Here is a 27,601-nt window from a genome sequence, read left to right on the forward strand (position 1 = left end):
GTGGTTCCGCGTTTCAGGTTGAGTAGAACTGGTGGCCGCTCCTTTCGAGTGTTAGCGGCGAAGTGGTGGAATTTTCTTCCTCCTGAGATCCGGGCTATTGATGACCTTCTTCAGTTTAGGCGCGCCATCAAAACCTTCTTGTTTGTTTAGTTTTTAGGCTGTTTCCTGTGCCCTCTTTTTTTTTCTCTTTCGGTGTTGTGTTGTATCTGCCTTGTCAAAGTGCCAGGACGCCCCTTCGCTGGGGCAGCTGTGCGCGGTATAAATAAAAATAACATAACATAACATAGCATATATTTAGGTCTTCGGGGAGAGGGAGGGGATGATAAACTTAGCCACAGATAGCTAATTACCATGCATGCCTTTACCATGAACATTTGTGGTAAAGCAATTTGTGGTAAAGACGCGTTGTTGTAGAGCCAGCGTTGTAAAGGTAGGCGTTGTAAAGGAATCCGTCGTTCCGACATACAACCATACAGGAGATGCAAGCATCCACCCATATTTCTGATCATGAGAAAAGAAGGTCGGACTCACAAGACCTCATGTGAGGTCCAGTTATTTGGCCACTGATGGTAGTCTGTGTTACATTACTGCATGTACTATGTGTATGAGTTTGAGGTGTTAGTATAGGAAAGATGAGCTTTTAGCTTTGACTTAAAGATGATGCAATTGTGGGCATTGCAGATGAAAGCCAGGGACATTATTACATAGTCTAGGACCCGAGAGTGAGAAGTGTCTGTCTCCTTTTGATCGATATTTGATTGTGGGAATAACTAGGAAGTGGGCCTGCTTGGGGGTAAAGAGGGTGCTGAATGGTAAAGTGTGATTTTTGACCTGCAGGTCAGTGTGTAACATGTCTCCTACCTGGGCATTTGTTGTCAGCGTAAATGTCTAAGTTATGATGTTTAAGTCTTGACCCGAAAGATAAGGTTATGGATAATTTGGGGCTTTCTACAGTCTTTTGATTTGATATGCTGGTAGGGTAGAGTACAGAGTATTGCTATAAAGTAGGCAAGAGTTGACTAGAGCAATGGGATTTGTATAGGTAGCAAGCAAACTTCAACACTATTTGTGAGTGAGGCTCAGAACAGCACCCCAAATTATTCTTTAGTTCCTTACTTGCTGGAGACAATATCACCAATAAATCATGAGGGTGGCCACATTGTGTTAAGTTGTTTGAGATCATAGGTTACTTATATCAGTAACCTGAATTCTGGTATAATCGTCCTAGGCTGATCTGGTTTTACTGCAGATCATAGTTCGGAATAAAATCCTATTATTTTTTTTTACCATTTCAGGGTGTTAGGTGGGGTGGCACGGGTCAGTTGAACATGAACATGAAGGAAGACAGATCAGTAGGACATAGGGCTTCAAAAAACAGTGGGAGGGAGGGGGAGGTTGTGGCCCAATGGCTAGAGTGGTCGACCTCAAAGCTGGGGAAGTGGGTTCGAGTCTCAGCAGGACGCTCAACATCCTGTGATTCTGGGCAAGTCACTTAACCTTCCTGTGCCTAACAAAATAAATGTGTCCATTTGTAACGCAATGGTGCTCATGTAAAGCACCCTGATACCTTTTGGTCGACTTTGCGCTATAAAAAACAAAAAAAGTAGGTCAAAAAAGTAGACATAGGTCAGCTTGTGTTCTCAGTGGATCATTCCACAAATCAAGTTTATGTTTCACTGGGTGTACTTCTTATATTTATGAGAAGACATAAATAGACTTATGTTCTTAATTGATGTAAAGGAAACTTGTTTCCACTCTCCACTTTCACCATATATTAAAACTATTGGCCATGATTGGTGTTATTATCCACCTCAGAGGATCTTCTTTTATCCAACTGAGACAGATTAAAGGTTGAACCAGCATGAGCCATGAAGAACTCCAGAGATCTCTAAATGAAAGTTAAAAGTCTGCACTCATTCTTTTTAATCTCCCAGCCACCTACAATAATGCGGACCATACCATCTCACCGGATAGACTCGAGGAACAGGTTAAAAATCAAGGTTTCATCTTTCGAAAGGCCACTTAGGCTTGGCATGCGTTTCCCACTTCAATGCAAGTAAGGCACTTCGAGTCAATTTTGATGCAGAGCCCTCCTTCACACCCCCAAACCCTCTAATTTAGTGTGATGGTCCAAATGAATTAATATGCTACTCTTCCATTATCAAAGAATCCTCACACTCCTGACCAAACTTGATAGATGAATCCTGGTGCAATCAAGACTAGGCTATTGAAACACATTGCATGCTGGGATCCCAAAATAGCTAATTGACAGAATGGAAAGACTCCAAAACTAGGCCACCAGACTGTGCTTGAACCTGAAGAGAATAAACCGCATGAAACCAGCCTTGAACCTTTAACCCCTAATTCCCCCGCGGTGTGGGAGTGAGGGGGGCCGCGCGCGGTGCTTGTGACGAGCTCGGCTCGTCACGCTGCATGGTAGCGCTGTGCTCATGACGAGCTGAGCTCGTCATGACCACACCCATTTTCATGGAACGCCCAGCACAGCATGGGAATTATCCCCACGTGGGCACGCCGCGGCAGTCATGACGAGCTCAGCTCGTCATGAGCACAGCGCCACTGTGCCTCATGACGAGCTGAGCTTGTCATGAGCTCCCAAGGGGTTAAAGAGACTGAAAGGATTACGTTTAATGTATTCTGTGCCATTCAGAAGTCCTGCTGGGTAAATGACTAACATACATACAAAGACATACATCCCCCCACATGCCAAACCAGATTCTGCACTCTGTACCTGCACAGTCTTACTACCAAAAGAGCTTTCACCACATTAGACATGATTGTGAGACTTCAGGTCCCTAAATCGTGACCAAAGAGTTTTACAGGTACCACAATCCATTGTTAACAGGAGACATCTTATAGACTGTACAATGATGAACATCACCGTGCAAGAGTAAGAATCACCTAGGTGAAAACTGTCTATAAAGCAAGGGAAAGTTTATTGGAAGGATATGTTTTCATTGGCAAACGTTGTTACGTTTTCTTCAAACTTTGCAACATTATTGAACATTGAACATTTGCAATAGTGACAAAAAAATAAAATAGGTTATTGTAGGCGGGGTTACAGGGACGACCTTGACACCAGGTGTTGCGGGCAAAGAAGGTTTTATTTTTAAGGTGCTTTTATACACAAATGTCTTTCTCCTCCTCTGGGTCAGGCGGTCTCGGGGTAATGTGCTGGGATCCGTGGTTGTTGCTTCGTCCGTTTCTTGATGGTATGTGGGGACGCTCTAGCGGGACTCCGACCAGCTCCGTGACCTGTGACAGCCACACTCCTCCCTCGGGAGTGTGGCACGGCGGTTCACGGGGTCGTTGGCCTCCTGGCTCTCCTCTCTCCACCGGCTCCACCTCGCCTCCTCGATGTTCCTCAGGGGTTATTTCTTCCTCGGTTCCGTCCTTCTCTCCGCTTGTCTCCATCTCGACTTCCTCCTTCCGCTCCTCCGGGGTGAAAACACACCCTCCGTACATCACATCCTGGCCTTTGACCATTCCGGTAGTGCTGACGTCCACAGGGGGCGGGTCCTCCTTCGCGGAATCGAACGCCCAGTTAAAGGGGCCCCTGTGATCGCCGTCCACGCTGCCGTTGCACTGATCGTTCCTCCAGGGGTCAGTCTGTAACGAAGGAGGAGGTTCAGGGTCAGAGGGGCACGGATTCCACCATTCCCCCGGGGTACGCTTTCCGACCTCACCCTCGTTACACTCCTCCCCCCCTGGATTCGCCCGCTCGGGGAGAATGGGCATTCTGGACAGGAAGTCAGCGTTGCCATTATCACACCCTTTCCTATGTGTAACTGTGAAGGCGAATGGCTGGAGAAATAAAAACCACCTCAGGATCCTTGCATTATGGGATAGGTTTTTGTGCATCCATTGCAAAGGGGCGTGATCGGAGTAGAGTGTGAAGGCTTTGCCCTCCAGGTAATACCTGAGCTTGTCCACTGCCCAACGTATTGCCAAGCATTCCTTTTCCACCGTAGGATACTTTTGTTCCCTTGGGTGTAGTTTTCGGCTCACGTACAGGATGGGGTGTTCGTGTCCGTCGGAACCCTCCTGAGACAATACCGCTCCTATGCCAGTGTCGGATGCGTCTGTTGCTAGGGAGAAGGGTTTCTCAAAGTCGGGAGAAATCAACACAGGGCTTGAGGTGATGGCCTCTTTCAGGGCCTGAAAAGCTGCATTAGCCTCATCTGAAGGTGGGCATGGCAGGGTATTCCGAACCTGCTTCTGTAGGAGGTTCGTCAAGGGTGTTGAGAGGGCAGCAAAGTTCTTGATAAAACGCCGATAATAGCCGATAAGGCCCAAGAACGCCCTTAATTCTCGCTTGGTCTTAGGGAATGGCGTTTTGGTGATTGCTTTTATCTTCTCTTCCTGGGGGGCTATTACTCCATCCCCCAGCATAAACCCCAGGTACTTCACCTTGGAATAGGCGGCTCTGGATTTCCGAGCATTCACATGTAGCCCGGCCGATTGCAGAGCACGAAGGACTCTGTCAACGTGGCTCAAGTGTGTTTCCCATGTAGGACTAAAGACGACTATGTCGTCCAAGTATACTGAGCTATACTGGTTATGGGGGGCCAACACGGTGTTCATCAACCTCTGGAATGTGGCCGGGGCTCCATGGAGCCCAAAAGGTAGCACGTTGAACTCGAATAGCCCGTCCTCTGTTGCGAAGGCCGTCTTGTGCCTATCTTCCTCCCGCAGAGGCACCTGCCAATACCCTTTGGTCAGGTCAAAAGTCGTGATGTAGCGGGCTTCCCCTATTCGCTCTATGAGCTCATCCACCCTTGGGATGGGAAACGCATCAAACGAGGAGATAGCGTTCAACGCCCTGAAGTCCATGCAAAAACGGGTTGACCCGTCGGGTTTTGGCACCATGACTATGGGTGAGGCCCAGTTACTTCTCGAAGGCCGAATCACCCCTAGTCTAAGCATGTCTTGTACTTCCTTTCTTACGTCGGCCCTTTTGGCCGCAGGTATACGATAAGCCCTTTGTTTGATGATTTGTCCCTCTTTGGTTTGTATTTGATGCTCCGCCATATGGGTGCATCCAGGGGTATCGGAGAACAATGGGGAAAAGGGGCGTAGGACTTCCATCAGTTCCTGTTTTTCTTTGTCTTTTATCTCCGGATTGACTGGAAGTAGTTCCAAGGTCGACAGTTGTTGGCTTGACGGAAGGGCTAGATTGGCTGAACTGGGGGGGGGTCCTAGCCATTTCTTCAGGAGATTGATATGGAAGGTTTGTCTCCTTGATGGGGACAGTCGCACCCGATAGGTTGTGCGGCCGTTGGTTTCTATTACCTTGTACGGCCCCTTCCACTCGCTCCTGAATTTTTGGGTGGATGATGGTAGGAGTACCAGCGCCCAATCGCCTATCTCTAGGGTTCTCCATTTTTTTCCTTTATCGTATTGATATCTTTGGCTGTTTTGTGCTTTTTCTAGGTTGGAAAAGGCGAGATCCCGCAACTTGCCCAGGCGAGACCTTAACTGCTGGGTGTAGTCCAGTAGACTTCTCTGTTCTGCTGCTTCCTCACCCTCCCATGCTTCCCTGGTGATTTCCAGCAGGGATCTGGGCTGTCTCCCGTACAGAAGTTCGAACGGTGAAAACCCCAAACTGCTCTGGACTTGGGCTCTTACGACATAGAGGGCCAAGGGTAACACCCTATCCCAATCTTTAGCTTCGGTGTTCAACAGTTTTTTTAACGTGGTTTTCAATGTTCTGTTGTACCTCTCTACGAGGCCATCCGTTTGGGGATGGTAGGCGCTGGTGCGGATGTGGCGTAGGTCCAGTAACTTGCACACTTCTTGCATCATACGGGACACGAATGGGGTTCCTTGATCGGTGAGGATCTCCCTCGGAAACCCCACCCTCGAGAATAACTCCACTAATTTATCTGCCACATTCTTGGTGGTAGGCGCACTGATGGCGAAGGCTTCCGGGAACCTTGTGTTGTAGTCAACTACTACCAAGGCATATGTGTGTCCTCTGGCAGTGCGCGGCAAGGGACCAATGAGATCCATCCCCACCCTTTCCCAGGGATTGCCTATGACAGGTAAAGGTTGTAGGGGTACTGCAGGGGGTTTAGTAAGGTTCTTTTTTTGGCACACCTCACATTGTCTGCAATAGGTTTCCGCTTCCTTGTATATACCAGGCCAGTAGAACAGACGCAATATATTTTGGGTTGTTTTCTCGGTCCCACTATGCCCAGCAGTTAAGTGCGTGTGAGCATAAAACAGTATCTGCTCCCTGCAGTCTTTGGGTACCACTAGTTGACTTGGTTCTCCCGCCTTTCCTTCCCTGTAAAGTAGGTCTTTTTCTATCTTGAAACGGGGGTACGCTGTTGTCTGGGTATTCTGTGCCACGTGAGCCGCCTCCCACGCGTTCAAGAGTGAGGGATCGTTAGCCTGGGCGAACTTGAACCCCCTATCCAAGGCCCAGGGTTCTATCGACAGGTAAGCCCCTACGGGGCTGTCTCTCAGTTCTCTTTTGAACATAGACAGGAAGTCTGGATTATCCACTCCTATGATTAACTCTTCAGGCAAAGAACCCACCACTCCTACTTTTACCGTGCAGGGATCCCTACCCTTTGGGTGTAAGGTGATGCTGGCCAGGGGGTAGGGTTTCACGTCCCCGTGCACACACCTAATGTGCACTATTCCTTCATGGCCTATTTGAGCTGGGTGCAACAATCGCTCTTGGATTACAGATTGTCTACAACCTGAATCCAACAGGGCTTTCACTGGGTTCTGATTCACTAGGACTCTTACGTAAAACGAGGGTCCCATTTCCGCTGTGTACATCACGGCTCGGGGTATGTAGCCGACCTCCATGGGCTCCTCCGTTGGTTTCCTGTGGGGGCACATCCGTGCTATATGGCCCCATTCCCCACACTCGAAGCATTGAGGCCCTTTCAGGGGGGGTTCCGGCCGGTAGGGCCGAGGTTTGAGGGGCTCGGGTATTATCTTTCTTCTGTCCTGTTTTGGAGGCGGGACACTGGTCTTACCACCTTTTTCCATATCCCAAGGGAAGGACCGGGGGGCAGCCCTGGTGTAGTTGGCCGCCATCTCGATCGCCTGAGCAGCTGTCAGCCCTGGATGCTGTCGCAACCACCTCTGGGTGCCATAGGGCAAGGCCTCCATGAATTGTTCCAAGATAATACTGGTCATAACTTCTTCCTTACTTCTGCTACCTGGTCTCAGCCATTTTTCCGCCGCCATCTTGATCCTCAGGTACAGAGTTTTTGGATTTTCACCGGTGTTCCCCTTTTCCTTTCTAAACCTGAGCCTGTAGGCCTCTGCGTCTATCCCTAAGTGGTCCAGTATCACCTCTTTGACTTCATAATAGGAAGCGGTGCCCGAATGGTTGGCTACTTGATAGGCTGTTTGGGCCTCACCTGTCAGTAACGGGGCCAAGAAGAAAGGCCATTTCTCCTCTGGCCACCCACAAGCCCTAGCGGCCCTTTCGAAGTTGAGGAGAAAAGCATCGGGGTCTTCCCCCGCCACGTATTTTTGTAATGCCACTCCTGAGGGGTGTGGCCCTAGGGGTCTTCTATCAGCCATTGTTACTGTGCCTGGGGCTTGTACAGTCTTTTGAATGCTGTCCATTTGCTGGGTTATTGTGGTGCGAAACAGCTCCCTGTCGGCGTCTGCTGTGTTGATCTGTTGACCAATGGCCCACTCCAGCTTTTGTTGCCCGTCGATCAGGGTTTGAATCACCTGGTCCATTGCCATGGCCGGGTCCGTTGGGGAAGATCCCACTTCTGACACCAGTGTAGGCGGGGTTACAGGGACGACCTTGACACCAGGTGTTGCGGGCAAAGAAGGTTTTATTTTTAAGGTGCTTTTATACACAAATGTCTTTCTCCTCCTCTGGGTCAGGCGGTCTCGGGGTAATGTGCTGGGATCCGTGGTTGTTGCTTCGTCCGTTTCTTGATGGTATGTGGGGACGCTCTAGCGGGACTCCGACCAGCTCCGTGACCTGTGACAGCCACACTCCTCCCTCGGGAGTGTGGCACGGCGGTTCACGGGGTCGTTGGCCTCCTGGCTCTCCTCTCTCCACCGGCTCCACCTCGCCTCCTCGATGTTCCTCAGGGGTTATTTCTTCCTCGGTTCCGTCCTTCTCTCCGCTTGTCTCCGTCTCGACTTCCTCCTTCCGCTCCTCCGGGGTGAAAACACACCCTCCGTACATCACATCCTGGCCTTTGACCATTCCGGTAGTGCTGACGTCCACAGGGGGCGGGTCCTCCTTCGCGGAATCGAACGCCCAGTTAAAGGGGCCCCTGTGATCGCCGTCCACGCTGCCGTTGCACTGATCGTTCCTCCAGGGGTCAGTCTGTAACGAAGGAGGAGGTTCAGGGTCAGAGGGGCACGGATTCCACCATTCCCCCGGGGTACGCTTTCCGACCTCACCCTCGTTACAGTTATGAAGAAAAAAATTCTATTTTTAGTGGAAGTATTTTCTTTATAAAGGTTTTAGCAAGTAAATTTGACATCAAGCACATTTTTGTGAAATGTTGTAACTTAGCAACTTCTGTAGGCGAAAGTGTAAATGATGGCACCCATACGTATTGGGATTCACAAGTAGCGGCATTTGCACTTTTGAGTACCCACCATACTCAGGACCACCTAAAAGCTACCATAATGTGTGTTTTTATGTAGTCAGATCAGCCGCCACTTAATAATTAGTTGTCCCTAGGATTGAGAGGATCAGCCAATGCTGCTTCCAAAATGTGTTTGCATCAGAACATGAATTGAACTCAGATGCAAGAAACTAACAGATCAATCAATTTGAAAACAAATGAATTTGTCTGGGCGTTGGAAGGGGGGGTGTTCAGCGATGCATATGTCTAACATGAGCAACCTCATCATCCTTATGCACAGCACTCACCTACCTGTGAATAATGTTCTGCTTGTGAATGTGCACAAGAGCATCCACTGCTTGCCCCAGGAGCATCTGCACCGTCTAGCAGTAGAAACAAACAGCAGTCAGAAGAGAGGCAGAAACAATGATAACTTTGTAATATTTTTCATTGTTCACAATGTCCTAGTGGGTAAGATCCAAGGAGGCAATTCAAAGTAACTAAACAGCCTGTACTTTTTGCTTGCAGATCTCCTGAGCACAACTAGAGGCAAACTAATATATTAACAAGCCAAATGATCGCTATCATTCCTAGGGGTGTTTTGCAGGCTTTGCTGTGTACTTCTGCTGCCCCACACAAAGTGCTGATTCACACATACAGTTGAGAATTTTGTCTTGTAGGTTTCCTTCTTAGTAGTGCGAATGACCAACAGTCTGTGTACTATTTTTAAAAACCTCTGCTCCCACAGAAAGTGCAACAAGAAACAATATAGCCACATAGCTGATGTGGTTCACATACTGGTTCAATAATAGACTGAATTTAAGATTGCTGAGAGATTTAATCAGTTCTTCAAGTGGGCTGAAAAATGCTAGTGTCTCTAAATAGGTTGTGGTTTAAGAAAAGTAACTAAGTATTGTTTATATAAGGTGTGGCCTCTCTTTACTAAGCGCCTGTCCCTTTACATAATGCCTGAAATATTGGCTTCCTCCACCACCTTATTCTTCTTCTCCTACTCGTTCTCACCTTCCTTCTGGTCCTTTTGCTCCTCTTCACCATCCTGGTCTTTTTCCTTCTCTTCATCATCTTCTTCCTCCTGCTGGGCTTGTTCTTCCCCTCTTCCTCTTTTCCTTGGTCCTTCCTCTCCTAATCTTTCCCCTTCACCTCCTCCTCTTTCTCCTGGTCTACCTCGTTGTCCCCTTCAGCCTCTGCCTCTTCCTGGTCCTGCGTCTTCTGGTCCTGTTCCTCAATATCCTGATCCTCATCCTCCTCCTCCTCCTCTTCCTCTTGGTCCTCTTGTTTCCCCTGTTCTTGAAACTTCAGATCCTGATCTTCCTATTCCTGGCCTTGATCCTCCTCGTCCTTTTTCTGGTATTTGTCCTCTTCTAGATCCTGGTCCCAGTCCTTCTGGTCTATTTGTCCCTAGACCTGACCTTCCTGTTCCTTCGTGTCCTGGTTCCCTGATCCTACTTCCAGTCCTAGTTCTCCTGGTTTACCAGGTACTGGCCTTGACCCTCCCATATGTAGTCCTCTAGGTCTTCGTCTCTTGTCCTTGTCCCTTTTGGCCCTGGTCCTGCCCCTCCTAAGCCTGCTTTGGTCCTCTTCCTGCTCCCAGTGTTCCTCTTGGTCCTTTTAATACTAATCGTTCCAGTGTCAGTGTTTCCTGTCCTAGCCCACATTGTCCTGGTCCTAATACTCTTAGTCCTGTTCCTCCTGGCAATGGCGAAACTGGTCCTCGGCCACATGGAGTTCATAGTCTTGGTCCTGCTTGTCCTCTTGATCCTAATCATTACAGCCCCTGTGGTGGTTGTAGCTCCTCCCCATCCCAAATGTCCATTTAAGATTGTCATTTATATTTTTGTTTCCTCTTTTTCGTAGATTCCACAATTTTAAGCTGGTCTGGGAGGCCATGAATCACAGAAAAACAGAGAGCTGTAGGGAACCCTCTAAACACCCCGCCCCTGGGGCTTGGGGCACCCCTGGGGCACCTGGGGTATTACATAGGGGCCGCAGATGCTTCTGAGTCCCCTTCTGTAATACTTTTGACATCCAGAGGACCGGGACAAACCTGCCAAGCCAATCAGACAGAGGTGCTTTGCCACTGGGCTTATGATTCAGGATTCCCCTGGTCGGTTCTGGTCCGTAGCAGCAATCCCATCCAACTGAACCTCGTCTCTCGTGGAGCCCTCTTCCGCTACAGCCTTGCCCCGCTGCAGGTATCAGAACGCCAAAAGTGTGACTAAGTGAGAACATAGAAATCTTCACCGGGCGAAGGCGCCAAAGGCATCTGGCCGTCGAGAGACCTACTTTAAGCATGAAATTCGAATTCCTCCTGCTGAGAGGTTTCCTGTCAAAAGTCAAATGCTTCACCAGGACTTACGCTGATGGCTATCCAAGCTGATAGAGCCCTTCTCAGCTATTATCTGCTACCTTGCCCAGCTGAAGATTTTGGACTTCCATTTTAGAGACTTAGAGCCAATTACGATGGCGGGCGGACTCGTTACGGTGACTGGGACTGCCCGACTGTAGGGTGGCGGTCCTGCAACATGGATTACGATGTGACGTCCACTATGGCGGTCGCATCCAGGCTATTTAACATTGCGGTGGGTGCTGCTGGCTGCAGCACCCTCCGCAATGCTAAACAGTCATGTTGTGCTTTTCCCTGCACTGCGAGGCAGGCACCACGCGTTGCCTGCCACTTAGGGCAGGGAAATGTAGGGGGGTAGCATGGGTACGTCTCCAGTGCACCACCACCACCCCCCAACACAAGGGGGGCCCACAACGGGCCCCGAAGCCAATCCCCACCAGCCTTTTCATGGCGGTTTCACAGCCATGGAAAGGCTGGCTTGAGCCAGCATTTTTAATTTGGCGAACGGTGCCTGCTAGGCACAGCTACCATTTACAACATGCAGGCACGTCTGCCAGGCAATCGGAATGATTGGCTGTGGCGGAACCGTGGCGGGCGGTCTTTGAGACCGTCACGATACCAGAAAGATTTGCCCGCCATCGTAATATTGCGGAGGGAAAATTCGATGGTGGAGGGCCCGCCACCGCACAGCTGGCGGTGACGGACTCTCCGCCATCGTAATCACCCCCTAAGTCTGATGGTAAAACATCCGACCAGGTCAAACCTGGTAGCTGTAGACAACACATGTTCTGTTGTATTTTAACTTATATTGTACATAGGTCCCAGTCTACCGCATCTAGTTCACTAAAGTTGGTACTTTACGCTTTTTGCCACTATTTGTATTTAAAATGTAAACAAAATCATATCTCTGGCTCCTAGTATTGGATTTTTGCCATTTTGAAGTAATTGTATTTATAAAAATGTACTTTATTTTCTAAATAATTGGTTTTGGATTTTTCTTGTGTTGTGTTTTCACTTATTACTGTTTTGGTACAGCACAAATACTTTACACATTGCTTCTAAACTAAGCCTGTCTGCTCTGTGCCACAGCTACCAGGGGGTTGAGCTCAGGTTTATTTTGTGACTTTAGTGGTTCAGCTTGACAAGGATTGTGATTATTACCTGAGGTGGGTAACCTCCTCAACAAATACTGCGGTTACTTTCAGTGTGTTTCTCATCAGCACACGCAAGAAGGCTACGCACCCACATGCAGAGCACATGCAATAACTAAAAACCTCTGCTCTAGTGTCACTGTAGAAGGATGCTGATCTGGAAATAACTCTTATAAAGAATACAGCACCTGCTCCTTCAAAGTTGTTGCTGCTTTTTTAAGTACATTTTGGTATATACTTGTCTCCATCATCAACAACTGCTCTGCAGGACTTCTACTCGCACACATCCCATGCGGATCAGGAGGACGGGAGTCAGGGCCGACTGGCCGTAGCGGGCATATGGCGTTTTCCTGGAAGGGTGGAGTCCGGTTTTGCAGCCACAGGGTCCATCTTTTTGTTACTGGGGCCCGGTTTTTCAGTGGTGCCTTAATATCGGCCCTCTGTAACAAAAGCAGCAGTGCTTCACACTTGCATCCTCCCCTCCACTGAGGGAGGTCCTCCAAAACTGCCAGGGCTGCTTTGGGTTCCCAGTCTGGCCCTGACGGGCGTTCTTTAACATCACTCCTAAAGCATACAAAGGCCTCCTTCTCCTTATCTGAGCCTCCACCTGTCTTCTTGAATTCCGCAAGAAGCTGAAGACCTGGATTATCAATTGACCAACTACCCTAAGCAGGGTCAAGCACACACACCTTTTCAGTGCCACAATACTCTCATGAGCTTTACAAATGCAGATAACATAACATTAGTATCTTAAATTCTTTACCATTTAACACTTTGGGGCTGATTACGATGCGGCTCAAAAAGGCTCTGTCCAACAGGCGAAGCCTTTCCAGGCCACATCTCGGTTTACTCTCCGACCGCCGCATTACGATACTGGTAGTCAGAAACTAAACCGGCCCATCATTCCAGCTGGCTAAAGAAGCCTGACCGCCAGTCGGAGGCCGGCTCATAATCCCAAAGGGCGGTCTTCCTGCCCTTGGGATGACAATGCACGGTTTCCGACAGGATTTCCATGCCGGCCTTTCTGACATGAAAATCCTATTGGAAAGTGTGTTTGGGGGTCCCTAGCAGAGCACCCTTGGGTGCGCAGCCTCCGGTTGGGGCCTGAGGGAACACCATTCCTGTTCCTCCCTGAACCCCATGGCAGGCACCTTGAGGTGCCTGTCACGGGGTGTATGGACTAACACCACCTCCCATTTCCCTATGGGAGCATGTACTATGTCCGGTTTATGGCCGTAATACATGCTCCCATAGGGAAATGCCGGAATTAGGAGGTGTGGACTGGAGGTCGGCATGTCCCAGTTTCGAGCGTCCGCCCGACATGGTAATAGGCCCCTTAATACTTCTCTGTGTGGGATCCAGGAAAATAATTTATAAAATGAAATGTCTGAGGCAACAATTTACTTTTTCTTCGAAACCCATCACAATTAGACACAATTCAAAACAGCACCTTGACTTTGTACCCACTTCTTTCAAGTGCAACTTCCATACATCACGTTTTGGAGGCATTGAACACCTCACAATGAAGATTCTTTTATTTTATTTTTCTAATGCCTTTTCGAAACGCTTAACAACTGACAGCTCAAACTTACCAGTCACAATGTGTCATCCTCCTGGCTGCTATGTCGAAAATGGACAGGTGATACTTTGTTACTTTATGTGGCGCACTCGAGACAAAGGATCAACATAAAGTAACAAAATGTGTCACAGAATAAAAAGGAGATAGAAATATGGCGGGAACAATTTCAGACAAAACCTTTGCCATATCTTATTTCTAGAAACTATTCATGATGTCAGTACATAAAGTGGTGCCATCAATAGGTGGCAGCATCGACGTGATGTATCCTTGAGGCATTAGCTAATGCTAGTACGCTAAGGAACTGTAGAGGTTATACTGTCTCACTTGGTTGTAGTATACGCTATATCTCAATCGTTCCCCCTACTCCGGTATCTAGACCTTTAACGCCGCTGTCAATCGGTACCTCTGGCCAAAGGGGCATGAATGCAGTGGCAGGAATAAAAAGTAAAGAGGGCTTAGGGTGTCCCGTTTACCTCCTCGTCCCCTTGTTTCACCCCTTGTCTTCCCAAAACTAACTCAGCAGCAAACAGCAGGCTGGTGAATGACTAAGGTGGTACCATGGGACAGGGGACAACTCTGTGATTTCATTGAGGCTCCAAGGGCACAAAATGTCTTCATGTCACTACCCCTATTGCTAGCATTTTGGTGAATTGACATCCATGTCAATGCTTACCGTTTCATCAAACGTCTCATGATTTTCTCGCTTGCTTCGGATCAGGCCTGCCAGGTCTTCGTTGCCTAGGTAGTCCATAACCAAGCACAGGAATACAGAGGAGGTCTGCAAGAGAAAACAGTACTGGGTGAACTGGTAATTCTGAGCAGGGGATTCTCAACAGAAGACAATGTATGCATTGAAAGCATGTTGTTGCGCCGTGTGGAAGCGATCTACTCGCTCGTCTTATACCGTATGGAGACCAGCACTATGAAGGCCTCATGAGTGCCATGTGGGGGAGAGTTCAGTATAAGTGGAAGATTCCTGTAGCACTTGGTGTGGGCACAACATACAAGAGGGCACACAGCTACAGACAACACACTTAATGTTATTGGGGATTTATAGAGCACATAGTCTTCCATTGGTACGGCAGTGCATCGCTTTCAGTAGTCTGGGCATGACTTTCTAAATGTTACCGACGCTCCGTTGCAGACCATAGTCTAGCTAGGTCTCTGAAACCGGTATATCTGTGGGATGCACCAGTGTGTCTTTGTTGGGGGGTCGGAGGCGAAATAATGACCAGTGGGTGTGAAGAGTGAGGCTAGCGGATTATTGTATATACTAGCAGCCCGTCCCGACGTTGTCCGGGTATGAATTGCTGCCGGCCAGTAGTATATTGTTTAGTAGGATTTCGTTTTGATAGCATTTCTTATCTGTGACAGGCCTGTGAAACGCTCCGATTCACAGTGCATTGTTGATGCACTTAAGAGTGCGCGTTCAGTAGTGTGTGAACTCGAGTTTCCCTACTTTATTTTTCCTTGCAATATTATATAGCACGAACTCGACAACAAGGCATGAGCACAATTTACATTACAGAAGAACACATTCATTTGTGGTAGGCACGGGGAGACAAAGCGATTTGCCTGGAATCACAGGATGTTGAGCTGATGCCGAGATTCGAACGTAGCTACCCAGCTCTAAAGTTCGCAATTCTAGAACTTGTGGCGGGAGGTGTGTCTAAAAGTGTATGTCGGTGCTGGCCATCAATGAGAGAGACCTGTGCATTTTTCAAATGGGTGGTGAAAAAATATGAGTATGTTGCTGAAGATGTGGGCCACCGTGCCACCAATGTACATGCCGGGGGGAGGGTAAACACCAACTTTCTTTCCGCATACCATCACTCCGCATACTTTCATTACGAAAGTACCATGACTCCGCAATGCCATTATAACGCATGGCATTACATTTTATATGCTTTTACCACGCATACATTTACAATGAAATTCGTTGTAAATGCATGAAGGGTAAAAGCATGTTTTTTTTATGTTTGGATAAGGTAAGTATGGGTATAGGGGTATATGTTTTGGGGTACTGAGGTATATGTTTTGGGGTGTTTGGGTATTTTAAGGGTTCAGATATAGTTTTGGGTTATGCGGTACAGGAGTAGTTTTAGGGTTTAGGGATAAGTATGGGTTTTGGGGTACAGGGGTATTTTTAGGGTTCAGGGCTAGGTTTGGGTTTTGGGGTACAGGGGTATTTTAAGGGTTCAGGGCTAGGTTTGGGGTTTGGGGTACAGGGGTATTTTAGGGTTCAGGGGTAGGTTTGGGTTTTGGGGTACAGGGTTATTTTTAGGGTTCAGGGCTAGGTTTGGGTTTTGGGGTACAGGGGTATTTTTAGGGTTCAGGGGTAGGTTTGGGTTCTGGGGTACAGGGGTATTTTAAGGGTTCAGGGCTATGTTTGGGTTTTGGGGTACAGGGGTATTTTAGGGTTCAGGGGTGGTTTTGGGGTACAGTGGTATTTTTAGGATTCAGGGCTAGGTTTGGGGGTACAGGGGTATTTTTAGGGTTCAGGAGTAGGTTTGGGTTTTGAGGTACAGGGGTATTTATAGGGTTCAGGGCTAGGTTTGGGTTTTGGGGTACAGGGGTATTTTTAGGGTTTAGGGATAGGTTTGGGTTTTGGGGTACAGGGTATATTTATAGGGTTAAGATGGGTTAGTGTTTAAGGGTGTTGGGGTATTTTAAGGAGTAAGGGTGGGTTATGATTATGGGGTGCAGGGGTATTTAAAGGGAGCAGGGTGGGATTAGCACACGATATGAGACATGGCATGAAGGGTGGAACGTACAACACGCCCCCAGCATTTGTCACGCCCCCAGCACACGCCCACAGCACAACGCAGACACGCCCACAAGGGACTACTTTGCTGGCACGGTTCTTTTACCTTTTAAATGTATATGGTGGGTGTCTGCATAGCCTATGTCCTTCTGCTGGAACTGCCCTTTCCAACAGTGTATTGGGTGTTGTGATTGGTGCTGTGGTTCCTGAGATTACCCGCCTCAAAGGTTTGGGCTCTCTCTTTATTATATTAGTATAGATATAAAGCTGCTGTAGGGAAGCAGGGTGCATTTGAATGTAGTGTCAACCAACTATTGCTGGACTTTTTGGGGATTCAACGAGTGACAAAGAGGGAGGTTGTGGACACCGGTGAGCAAGTGCGGCTCCAAAAACCTCAGTGATCAGGGCGAACGCTCTTTGGGCTTCCCACATAAACACACGTTTGTCTGTGTTCATACCACGAGGAGTGAAAATAAATGTAGGGTCAATAACAGGTTCGTTGGCACAAGTATACTGATTATGCTTACACACATTCCTTTATTACCACCGTGCAATAATCAAATACCATCTCGTTACCATCGAAAAGCTCACGCGACTTAAGAGTCGTGTCTCACAATTTCTATTATCACTTGTCAGAAGAAAACAACTGGTGCCAGATCGTGATTTTATCTCATTCAACGGATTTAGCTCCTTGTGTTCAGCATATGACCCACTGCTTGAGAAAAAACAGCATGTTGAGGGAGGGAGGCGAGGGAACTCATGACTCACTCACACTTCCTCAGTTATGGCCCCTGTCCTCACACTTAACAATGGTAACAATGTCAATACACAGTTGCATATATACCATGTATGCCATGCCAGTGAAAACATACATGGACCAATACAATCTCACCTGGCACAAGTGTGCTAATAACATTTTTTAATACTATGTGGACATCAAATTCAGCATTATTACCAGTGCACTGCCCTGCCTAATGGGACAAGTCACAGCTAACCGCCTCCTTACAATCACTTTACAGTAGACAACAACTGGGAACTTATCACAAGGCCTGTTGGCTGAGATTTTAGCTCACTGTACGGATGTACCCCCATGTGTTCTGTTTTTTGTTAAAACAACCTTTGCTTATATATTCTAAGCATGAAAAAGATTAACATACATGGTCCATGCAGAGATGCACACAAAGGCAAATGGGATCTGAGGCATAAACCCATGTTTGGCCAAAAACATATGCTAACAGCTTAGAATTGACACATTTTCTCCTACTACTGTCTGAATATATGCCATGACTGTGTGTAATTATAGGGTGGAAAACTGAATTTTTGGCACTTAATAGGTCCATTTATAAAGCGCAATGGTTACACTAATGCCAGTGTGTCCCCGCGCTGCGGTAAAGTCAGCCAAAATTCAGAAACCCACAACCCTCACCCTACTATACTTGGGGAAAGAGAAGCGTTTTTATTTTTATTGTCAGATTGCACAAGTAATACAGGGCCCTGTAACCCAGGGAAGACTGCAGTTATTGACATAACCGCATCAAAAGCAATCGACTTTTCACTGTACACGCATACATTTGCAAGTGAAGATACAACCCCTCCTAAGCAACCTCCCCTCCCCCAGTCCTCCTGCCCCAAACCCCCATCCCCGCCAACTCCCCACTCCCATCCCAACCATCTCCCCCCCCCCACCCGAGTAGCACAGCCAGCTCCAGGTCCAATGCTATCACAGTTAATAACATAGAGCATAAAAGGAAAAACATAGGCAAGGCCACTTGTCCCGTCCGTTCCACGTCTCCCCACTCCACTGCACTCTCCTCATCACCCCTCCTGAGGAAGGTCATCTTGCTCCAATGGGGGCTCCAGCCACACCCCCCTGTAATCCGCCCAATGCTTCCAAATTTTATAATGCTTCCGCGGGAACCCCCTGGCCACAAAGATCGGATGCTCCAGTCCCATGTAAAAATCAAGTGCCCTCTTCCAGACAGCCACCGATGGGGCCCGTTGGTCCTTCCACTCTTTAGCTATGTCTCTCTTGGCTGTCGTGAGACCCAGCAACATCAAGTGTCTTTTGTATATGTTGCCCCCCACCCCATCCATGACATGCAATAAGGCAAACTGTGGAGTGCGGGGAAGCTCCCACCCCAATACCTCAGACAGACAGGCCAAGACCCCACTCCAGAATCGATTAAGAGCTCCGCAGTTCCAGACTGTGTGTAGAAACGTCCCCTCCTCCCTGTAAGAGAAGCGTTTTTAATTTTTTCCTAAAACATCTCTCCTGGGCCTCCATCCGGAGCTCCATCGGGAGAGCATTCCATTGCTTGGCAGCCAATAGGCGGAAAGACCGGCCTCCCATCCTGGCCTTCTTAATAGCAGGTACGCACACCAAGCCTACCCCACCTGACCTCAACTGACGTGTGGGAACATAGGGGGTCAGGAGATCCGACAGATACGAAGGGGCCTTTCCCTGCAGGATCTGGTGGCAGACACAGAGTGCCTTGAAAGTGACTCTTTCTTTAATCAGGAGCCAATGTAGCGCAGCCCGAGCTGCCCTGGCCGATGACCTTCTCGGACGCCTCAAGATAAGTCGGGCTGCCGCATTCTGCACTCTCTGCAGACAAAGCAAACACTTGGCTGGTGCGCCTAGATAAAGAATGTTACCGTAGTCTAAGCACGACGTCACCAGCGCATGAACCAGAATCTTCCTAGCCGCCACAGGTAGTAGGTCCAGGGTTTTGCGCAGGACCTTCAAGATCCCAAAACAGGCGCCTGCCACCCGACTAGTTTGAGAGTTGAAAGAAAGGCTGGGATCCAACCAAACTCCCAAGTTCTTTGCCTGCACACAGGGCATAGGTGTCACCCCCAAATCCTGGGGCCACCATGCCAATGACCACACAGTCGGGGACCTACCCACCACAAGCACCTCCGTCTTGTTGCCATTCAGCTTCAGGCAGTTCTTAGCCATCCATGCAGCCAATTCTTGCATGCATGCCATGAAGTTGGAGGCGGCCGACTTCGGTGCCTGGGTAAGAGAGACCACCAGCTGCGTGTCATCGGCATAAGATACGACCCTGATCCCAATCCTCTCTGCAATCTCCGCCACGGGAGCTACATAGAGATTAAACAGGGTTGGGCTCAGGGTCGAGCCCTGCGGCACTCCCTGGTTCAGCTTCATGACCCTGGAGTATTGTTCGCCATGTCTCACCTGGAAGCAGCGACCCAACAGGAAAGATTTTAGCCAATTCAGGGCACTGCCAGACACCCCACCCTTCCTCAGACATTGCACCAGCGTGTGATGAGCTACGGTGTCAAAGGCGGCACTTAGATCCAACAGGATCAAGGCTGCCGTTTGACCTGCGTCCACAAGTTGCCTGATGGATTCAGTGGCAAAAAGCAGAGCTGATTCTGTCGAGTACCTAGCTCAAAAGCTGAACTGGGTGGGGTGAAGAAGATCATGTTCCTCAATATAGGCCGTTAGCTGTGCGTTCACCACTTTTTCAGCCACCTTTGCAAAGTACGGCAAAAGGGATATAGGGCGTAGATTATCTAGACGATCTAACCCAATGTGCAGTTTCTTAGGGAGTGGCAAAACCACAGCTTCCTTCCAGCATCGGGGAACACAACACGTTCTAAAATAAATCGCCACCAGATGTCTTATAAAGGGCTCCAGGCATTCCAGACTCCCTTTTAACCTTTTCGGAGGAGCCGGGTCCCTAGGGGATCTGGACTTAATGCTACTGAAGATGTTAATCAGTTGTTCCGGGAGGGGAATCGAGAATTCCTTCAATCCTCCTCCCTCCCCCACAGGTTCTCTTTCTTCCAGCCCTTCCTCTACACCTCTGGCCGCTTCCGGAAAGGTGGAATACATTTTCTCCACCTTCTCGGAAAATAATTCGGCTATCTGATTACAGAGCTCCTCTGAGCCCACGGCCGGTGCTGCTAAGTTGGTAATGGAGGTTAACTCCTTGTAAACCTTAAAGAGCTCCCGAGTCGAGCTGCCGGCTGAATCAATTCTCTCCAAAAAATGATCAGCCTTAGCCCTTCTAATTAGCTTATGGTAGCTCCTTAGCGCCTCTTTATAGTGCTATTTCCCCTGCTCGGAGAAGGCTACCCTCCAGCCTTTCCCGTAGTTTACACCCCGCTTTCGCTGTTCTCAGGGCCTCCGAGTACCACGGGCCGATCTCTGAGTTCTGTACTGTTTCCTCTTAGCCCATGGGGCCGTACAGTCCAGAGCTTCCGTGATACATCTATCTAAGTTCTTACATGCCGATTCGACATCGCTGCCACCTGGCGGGCCATCCTGCACCAGGGCCTTGCTAAAAAGTCCCTGCAAACCCCCCCCCACCTCCGACAGACCGCTATCTTACTGCTGGGTTCCGATCTATTAGGCCCCGGGCGTATAATCACGAATGGCACTAAGTAGTGATCCGTCCAGGTAACAGGGAAAGGGGTGTAAGCCACAATAGCCACTTGAGTGTGTGAACACCCACAATCTTGTACGTATCTTGGCATTCACAAATTCCTTCCTGACCCACCGTGAACACCATAGAAACAGTATTAGGTTACTTCCAGCAGAGAGTAAATCTCCTTCCAATGTGTAACGGGATTGGGAATACCCCCAAAGGTCATGGGGTGTAGGGGAAATGATCTATCCGTGGGAAAATGGTTCTCAGTAGAGAACAAAAAGATTGATTAAAACCTTATTAACATAATTGCAGTCTGGGCACAACTCCACATTGGGCAAATATCAATGTTTTACAAAGAAAACACAATATTGTATTGTATTGTGTTGTAATTGCATTTGTATAGCGCTTACTACCCCTAACGAGGTGTCGAATTGCTTTTTTCGGCAAGTAGCACGCTACTCCGGGACCCATAGAGGATTAGTGTTGAATTAGTATAGTGAAACATGCTAGTAAATTTTAAGTGGTGGATAGGTTAGTCAGTTATTTGGATTCGGAAGGATAGAAGAGGAAAAAAGGTTTGTATTTATATAGCGCTTGTTACCCCTGATGGGGTGTTGAAGCATGCTACTCTGAAAACCCATAAAGGATTAGTGGTGAATTAGTATGGTGAAATATGAAAGTAATTTGAGTGGTACATCTGAAAAGCTGTATCTCGCACAGCTATCCCGACATACTACTGCTATGATACGTGATGGGGTACGAATTACTGTTGTTGGGTAGAAAGAGCCTCACAACCCACTCCAGACTCTGCCTTATGACAAAAATAATAAATAGCCTTTTACACCCAGAATATTTACATATGCAATGTGAAATTAAACCATGTTTTATGAAGCCTCTGCACCTTGGGCAGCTGTACTAGTAGAGTAGGGGGCTTCACAGAGAGAAATGACAGCAAAGCTAGAGCGGGTCTAAGAGGTGATGGTCCAGTCCTTTGCTGTGCAACAGATGCCCATTGGAAGAGGACTACTACAGTGGTAACATTGAAAAGCCCTGAAGAAGGAGGGTGGTGTTCCAACGTTTCAGACCTTATGAGACAAATCTCCAGCCACCAAACATTTGCCTCGCTCCTAGGGGGAGAAGGAAGATGCTGGAACTTTAAGATCTTAGAACTGTGAAGCAAGCAGTGTACTTACTATTCCTTTTCTGAAAACACAGATAAGTGGTAGGAGTATGGGGGCAATTCAGGCTGTCGAGTGCCCAATCTCTGCAAACCAAGCATAGCCGTGCTTTTCACTAAATGACACATATGAAATGAAATGAAATTTAATTTGTAAAGCGCATGGCTGCCCTAGAGCGTCCCAGCGCTAACCCAGCAGAAAACAGAAAGAAACTCGGAGAGGAACCGTTACTTAGAGGATCTTGGGAAAAAGAAAAGTTTTAAGAGACTTTCGGAACTTAAGGTAGCAGGGTTCGGTCCGAATATGCCTAGGGAGAGTGTTCCAATTTTTTGCCGCATTTACAGTAAAACGGCGTCCCCCTCTGCGAGTCTTCCTCACTCTTGGGACTATGGCAAGATTTTCCAAATCCGACCGGAGGGCCCGGGAGGATTTATAAGGGCGGATCAGGCTCCTAAGAGCCGGGGGGCCTTTGCCCTGGAGCGTCTTGTGGGCGATACATGATGATTTGAAGGCGATTCTCTCTCGAACTGGCAGCCAGTGGAGGGCTCTACATATACATATACATCAAATATTGCACAGGAAGATGTATCCTCACAGACAGCAGTAACCCCAATATCAAACAGTCACAAGAAAGCATGTATTCTACTATAAAAGTGTCTGTATGGTAAAGTCTTCAAGTGAAGAAGGATCACACCTTGGCATCCCACACGATGAAACTCTCCTTGTAGGCACAGGTGTTGGGATGCTGCAGCTTCAGCAGGGTCATCGCCTTGGAAATAGAGAAGAAAGAACACAACATGTCAATCGCTTTACGCTATTAGCATTAGCGAATCGCTTACATATTACGCATTGTATTCAATATTTTATTTGCCGATTACATGCACACACAAAAGTTTTCAAACACATCCATAAATATGCTTCTCTCTCTTTTGGTTTGCATTGGTTTCCATGTTGCCAGAAACCAGAACTGGAAGGTTTCAGACATTTTCAGCCAGATTCATTAAAGGAAATCCGGCTCGCAAAGGGCCAGATTCTGAGAATCTGGCCCTTTGCGAGCGCAATTTTTGCATTTGGGATTCATCATCCCAAATGCACAAATTGCAAATTGCGATATCGCTAAATTGCGAGGAATTGCATTTAAGGAATCTCTATTTGAGATTCCTTAAATGCAATTCATGAACCATGTCAGAATTGCGAATTCGCTATTTCTGGCCGCTATTTACCGCGAAGTCTGACTTCGTGGTAAATAGCGAAAACTTAGAAAAATGCACTTTAGTGCATTTTTCTAAGTTGTATGTTACACACACACATGTCCTTTGGACATGTGTGTGCGCAACACCAGTGTCAATCACCATTTCAGGGGTGCTACAGGGTGTCCTTTGGACACCACTGGCACCCTTGAAATCGCATCCTTATTTGCGATTAGCAAATTGCTAATCGCAAATAAGGAAGCTGTAGAAATCGCAATTATTTTTGCGATTTTTACATGAATCCCGTTTTGCGAGTCTTTAATAGCGATTCCTTAATAATCGCTATTAAGGACTCGCAAAACGGGACATTGATGAATCTGGCCGTTTATGTTTTAATGCGTATCGCAATTATAATATACCTTAATGTAAGTTTTTCCAATTCTTTTGTGCTTTTAATAATTTATTTTTTAAAACGCACTTAATTTTTTTGTTTTATAAACCTCATACTACAGTTTCTACCAAAAGCAAACAACGAGAAGTTCATTACTGAGATTACAGCTAAAGAAATTGCTTGCTAGCATCAAATCCTCAAGGGCCACAAAGTTTGTGTTCTACATGTAAATTTAGTGTACAGTTTAGATGCAGCTATAGGTATCACACCATATCCTGATAATTTTCCAACCAAGCAGCCACACCTACATTGTCAAAACTTAGAAACTGTTACGTCAGTCAAATCCAATGTTCCTCGTCCAAGGGCATCAAATATTGCCAATTTTTTAGGGCCATGTACCCTCTCCCTCATAAACCAATCTTTCAGCAGTCAAGCACAAATCCAAAGGGAGCACCAATCAATGCCACAACTGTACTCTCACTGTTGTGCAGTTTCCCGCCTTGCTTCAGTCATCCGCATCGCTATAAGACCTTACTCTGGGTGGTCCCTCCAGTGGAATTCAAGCCACCAAACATGGGTCACCTCTACAAGAAGACATTTATTTTTGGGCAATGCCAAAATGATATGGAAAAAGGGCCCCTTTGACAGAAATGCTCATGACATAAGTCATCAGTTTCCGTCCCTGTTTTCGGGCATTAACTTCCATGAGTAACATGCCAAATTGAGGACTTTCAACTACATTAGTCTGAAATATGACCTTAACACAAACTACCTAGGACACCCACTTCTGTTCTCTGAGCAAGTTCAATTTAGATATGTCAGTGACATGTTCTGGAATGTGTGGCTGCTCTAGAACTATCCAAATGAAGTCCCTTGGTTGGTGATTGACTTCTAAGAAATGACTTGTCAATCTTGTGGCTTGTTTTTTACACCTCACGGTGCTCCTATGTTCCATGATTCTCAGTTTAACCTTGTGAGTTGTCATCCCCACATAGTTCATCTTGCATGGGCACGCGATCAGATACACGACCTTCTCACTATTACAATTTGTTAATTTCTTCTGTAGCCAAGGCTTGCCTGTACCTACGGACAGGTGAGGAGACACCACTATACGCGGTTACGGTAGAGTGGGGGACTTTGTGTTCGAGCGCTTCGTTTTCAATGCGGGGGTTCTAATTGGACATGAGCGGTGAGATCCATGTTAGTTAGTTGCCTGCTCTTAATGAGAAGCGCTCTGTTTGTCCCGCAGTAGAGGCATACCTATGGGGTGTTACAAATGATTTACACGGTTCTGGTTGTGAGACCAGATTATACTCTTGAGATTATTCTCCTGAAATGCTGTAATATTAATGTAGAGAGCCTGGATGCCCCCGCATATCAGTGATACTGTGAACTCCATAGCAATCAATAAAGGCCCGGTTTGAGGCATTATAAGATCGTGAGGCAAAAGCACTTAAGCTATGTAGCATGAGCCAGTATAGAAATATATCTATTGACTAACACATCGATGTGGTGTGTGAAAAGACCCCTAATAATATCTTGGGGACTCGACAAAGTACCGCAACCTAGGTTGGTTTACCTGTATGATAACAACAATGACAATGAAGTAATTGTGAGTACCCCATGAGCGGAATGTTACATATAATCCAGACAAGTAGGTTTTAACTCAAGGTGTTTATATGGTTTTCTATGATGATTGGAATACGATGATGAGCAACAGGATGTCAGGATAGGCAGAACACCATAGTAAATGATGGATTGCTCTGCTTTTTCCTTTTTAGAGCGGTGCCTCCTTTCCCCTGAGCTGTTGCCAGGTGGGGTGAGGTAGTCTCCTCAGAAATTCGAGGTAAGAATAAGTGACTTATGCCCAATGATGGAATATGATAGATGGCAATGTCACTGCCACTATTTCAATAATTCTGAGAACACTTTATTTCTTTTGGTAATCAACACGAATGTAGCACACAATTTTTCCTATTTTACAGATACCTCAAGGCAAATTAATTTCTTTGAGGAAGGATCGTACACGCCAGAATACAGGTGATCCAGTTGTATCGTTTCCAACCGTTTCGAGTGTACTTGTACTAGTCAATTTTTCTAATATATTACTATTTTCACTCATTGCAGTAGCAACAACATTTTGTTGAGGGTCCTGATGAAGACACAGGACAGATCAGTGTCCAGATGTGCTGTAACATGTTGACCACCTAGTAATTACAGACAGCTATTTGTGAAAACTGTCCTTTGCACTGTTTTTAATTTGGATCACTGTGGACAATAAAAAAATATTGGGTCTGTCGTGATTCAATTTTAATCCCACATATCACTGTTGCACTGCATGAAATTCCCATACATCCCACTGCTCTCATCTGGTAACCTAGATAGTTATCTTCTTTTCGAAATGAAAACATCCTTGGGCTCCTCCACCACTATGATGGAGTTGTAGCCCTTAGAGTCACTAGGCTGACTTCCAGAGGAGACCCAGATGATGAAGCATGTCACCATGTTGGTGAGTGATGGGAATCCGGGAATTTAATGAATATTTCCAGATTTTGTGGCACTTGGACATCGCGGTGTTGGTTTTCCAAAAAACGTATAGTGTTCTCAATTTCAATTTAGACCCTTTGATGTTCTAGGTTTGTACACATACTATATATAACCCACACACATATATACATATATATCAATTTAAGTATAGATTCCAAAACACATTCTTTCCTATCCCAATGACCACAATGATGGCAGTGCGTAGATGGCCCGGGAATGCCCTGTAATATCCAAAACCACACTCCCTGTAAGAACAAATAGGAAAATCCATGTACATTTCATTTCTGCAGTACCACAAAGTGATATATTGCAAAAAAAGGTTTTCTATTTAGGAATACAAACACAGTGTTGATGGTCTGCGGTCCCTTTCAGGCCACCATCATGGCTACCATTGCTGTGTTTGGAGCCAATCACAAGGGGTCGCAGATTGCAACTTGCCAATCAGGCAGGCCACTCTGCGACCCTCTGCAGTCGGCGATTTTGTGACATAACTTATGTGTACATAAGTAGCAACACAAAAAGTTTGTGTGCAATTAGCGACCACTTTTTGGAACAGAGTCTTAGTACATCAGGTCTGAATTATTCAGTCCTCCATAATACAGTATACGAGTTACATTTTACAGCAGAGAATGGACAAAAAGATTCTAAGATTGCGAACTCATAAATGAAAATACTTCAAAATTTAAAAATGAAATACATTCACAATATTACCTCTTTCAAGGCACGATTCGCTTCACCTTCATCAATACATTCAACCTGCAGAAGAAAAATAGACTTGTTGATTTGAGTTGCAGAGCGGGTTGTTCCAGTGCTAGTTTACAGTAGTAAGGATTGTGGCAGCGCTAGTTTACAGCAGTAAGGATTCACAGTGAATGACCAGGAATTGACTGGACTGGATCAAGAGGTCAAAGCTGCAGAATGATACTAAGGTGGCAGTGGGCTCCAAGGGACCTTTAATTGCGTAGGTGTGGATGTGCCAAGGTGGTCACTACAGGCAGAGACATGAGCGCCCGTCCCTGTGGATGGAAATGCCATTTGAGTCTCAGCGTTTAGGGTCAGAGAACTTGAACAGTGAGACGCCTCCAGATTTTGCTTCAAAGCTTATCCAAAGGCATGGAAGAAGAGACTGGCTACGTCAAATCGTACAGAGTATAAAATGCATCTGCTCCATGTGGTGCACACGGTCAATAATATAGAAACGAATAACACACACCTAGACAACCAAAGAGGTCGCGATGACAGTCACACCTTTGAACTTCAGTCAAAAGATATTGAGGTAATTGTCAGTCTCTGAAAGAATGTAGGTGTTTTAGCAGCAGGTAGGTGATTATGTGGATGAGCATCCCAGTTGGAGTGTCTCTGAAGAAGGCCCTGGACAGACAGAGGTCAATAGTATTACTGAGAAACTATGGAGCAGGTGTGTCAAGAACCTAATTTAGTGACAGTCA

At 46.9% G+C, this 27,601-nt stretch overlaps 1 protein-coding gene across 2 annotated transcripts in view; it reads right to left on the reverse strand.

The window, feature by feature from the left end:
- The window catches only part of STKLD1 (serine/threonine kinase like domain containing 1), a 392,522-nt gene that overhangs the window by 294,981 nt on the left and 69,940 nt on the right, over positions 1 to 27,601 (reverse strand). For both annotated transcript variants that reach the window (XM_078646124.1, XM_078646123.1), the window contains exons 3-6: positions 26,865 to 26,909; positions 22,720 to 22,794; positions 14,357 to 14,461; positions 8,901 to 8,971 (exon numbers count right to left, since the gene is read on the reverse strand). In XM_078646124.1, the coding sequence (XP_078502250.1) occupies positions 8,901 to 8,971; positions 14,357 to 14,461; positions 22,720 to 22,794; positions 26,865 to 26,909 (296 nt within the window). The remainder of the gene's footprint in view (positions 1 to 8,900; positions 8,972 to 14,356; positions 14,462 to 22,719; positions 22,795 to 26,864; positions 26,910 to 27,601) is intronic.

Source organism: Lissotriton helveticus, chromosome 5_1 (genome assembly GCF_964261635.1).
Source record: "Lissotriton helveticus chromosome 5_1, aLisHel1.1, whole genome shotgun sequence".
In the NCBI taxonomy this organism is placed as follows: domain Eukaryota; kingdom Metazoa; phylum Chordata; class Amphibia; order Caudata; family Salamandridae; genus Lissotriton; species Lissotriton helveticus.